At 48.1% G+C, this 2,172-nt stretch overlaps 1 protein-coding gene across 1 annotated transcript; it reads left to right on the top strand.

Moving 5' to 3' along the window:
* Positions 1-1,627: 1,627 nt before the first annotated feature.
* On the top strand, positions 1,628-2,172 carry SOCS1 (suppressor of cytokine signaling 1; the record flags this gene model as incomplete). Its single annotated transcript, XM_009698617.1, has 1 exon — positions 1,628-2,172. A coding segment is annotated over exon 1 (516 nt), but the record flags the coding sequence as incomplete, so codon positions are not given.

The raw sequence follows: 2,172 nt of genomic DNA, 5'->3' as shown, positions 1-2,172 counted from the left end.
CCCGCCGGAGGTTCCGCCCCGGCGGAGTCAAGGCACGCTTGTACCGGCCGCCAGCTCTGGCTTTCGGGCTCTGAAGACTGGCGTGCCCCGTGTTTTGCCTTGTGCCCTTTGAGAAGGCACCACAAACTTTCTCTCGGCTGAGGACAGCTTGTGCTGGGGAGCTCTGCGATTTTTAGATCTCGGGCTTAGTGGTTATTTCTCACCAGCATACGCTGAAATTTAATTTTTGTTAACTTTAAATACTGAGCGATAATCCTGGCCCAGTAATTGGAAAAACTGACATCAGTTTCCTTCTGCTGTATAAAGCAAGCCCAGTCCTACTTTCAGCCTGTTATTTGCCAACATAAGGATTTTACAACCCTCTTTGCTGTTTCAGGAGGTAATATGACCTAAATGAAACCAAACATTAAGTTGTTAAATTAGCACAGACAGGAATCCAGCTGCGTACTTTCTTTGAAATCCTCATTAGCATGTTACCCTGAACCGTAAAATGGCTGAGGGATTCATTTCTGAGAATACTTCAAGGTTTCTCAACAAGCTGCTGCTGCAGATCTATATCTGACTGTAGGGATAAATCCTAAAATCTATGCTTGCCAGTAAGGTCAAGGCAGCCAGCGGAGATGTATCGAACCACACTGTCAGAGGTAGACATTTCAGGCCAAACTCATTCCTGGTGCAGCACTGCTAATTCCTTTGAAGTAACACGAGGGATGAATTTAGTCCCTCATGCTGAAAGATACATCAATAGGAAGCAATTTAGATTGGGCCAATTAAAGTGCATGTAATACAAAAAAAGAGAGAGAGACTGAGGAGTAATGCTTTAAGGGTTCACAGAGGTTGATTTGTGTAAGCTAGGGAGGTTGTAGCATTGCTGTCCCGAGGGAAAGTTGGGGGAATGGGAAATTGCCTTTTATGGCTGAGCCTCCGGTTATCAGGAGAAAGGAAAGTCGTTTTTAGGATTACTGTGTAAATTGGCAGCGTTGCAGGCTGCCCTTGCAGTTACGCTTCAGTCGCACAATGGCACCTGTTCACCTTTCCTCCTCCCCAATTAGCCGGAGACACTCAGCTGCAGAGTTTAAATTTCCTTCACCCACTTTCTCTTTTTCACACAATGCACTACATAATGATGTTGTCTTGAGTTCTGACATCTCAGTTGCGATTGGGGAAGGGAAGATGCAGAGAAATTGGTAACTCGGTTGTAAAACCTTGTTGCCTTGTTCTCTGAAAACCTGAGAATCTGATGGAGCGTATGCAAGGTAACTTCTCACTGAGAGGGTCCTGTCCTTTGACTCACTCTAGGTCCTGATACGCTTCTGTGGGCTTACAGCAGAGAAACTGCATTATCCTCTGTAGCTGTTAGTGATCCTTGCTAAGTATTTTTGGAGCTTTGGACTTTGCCATAGTGATAGACTGCTAGTCTTGTCAGAAAGTAAGCAGTTGTTTGCCCAGTGTAAATTGGCAAATGAATATTTTATTATTTTCTAATGGGTGGGAGGTATATGAATGGAAGATTTGGTCATTCAGAGATTGCAGCCGCTTTTCTCTGGGGATCTCACGTTGTGTCTCCCTTTGGCATTTCAGAATAGCTGCTGGAAAGCTCCCCTGCCGTAGCAGCTGACGCTATGGAAGACCGCATCCGCTGGTCTAGGCTGTAGGATGGTAGCGCACAGCAAGGTGTCAGCAGATAATGCAGTTGCAGCAGACCCAAGACGTCTACTCGACCCTCCGGCACGGGATCGCTCACAGGCTCGAGGCTACCACGGCCCAGGCCGGCCCAGCACTGTGCAGGCACAGAGCAACACGCACTTCCGAACCTTTCGCTCGCAAGCGGATTTTAGTAGCATCACTCGAGCAAGCAGCCTGCTGGATGCCTGTGGCTTCTACTGGGGACCTCTGAGTGTCAGTGCTGCCCACGAGAAGCTGAAGTCGGAGCCCGAGGGCACCTTCCTCATCAGGGACAGCACACAAAAGAATTGCTTCTTTGCCATCAGTGTTAAGACTGCGACTGGGCCCACCAGCATCCGGATAAACTTTCAGACTGGACGTTTCAGCCTGGATGGCAGCAAAGAGACTTTTGATTGTCTTTTTAAACTGCTGGAACATTACCTAAGCTCCCCGAGGAAGGTACTGGTTACCCCCCTGCGCAAGGTCCGTGTGCAGCCCCTGCAGGAG

This window comes from Cariama cristata, unplaced genomic scaffold (genome assembly GCF_000690535.1).
Source record: "Cariama cristata isolate BGI_N322 unplaced genomic scaffold, ASM69053v1 scaffold11124, whole genome shotgun sequence".
NCBI classification, from domain to species: domain Eukaryota; kingdom Metazoa; phylum Chordata; class Aves; order Cariamiformes; family Cariamidae; genus Cariama; species Cariama cristata.
This window is presented reverse-complemented; position numbering and strand designations above follow the sequence as displayed.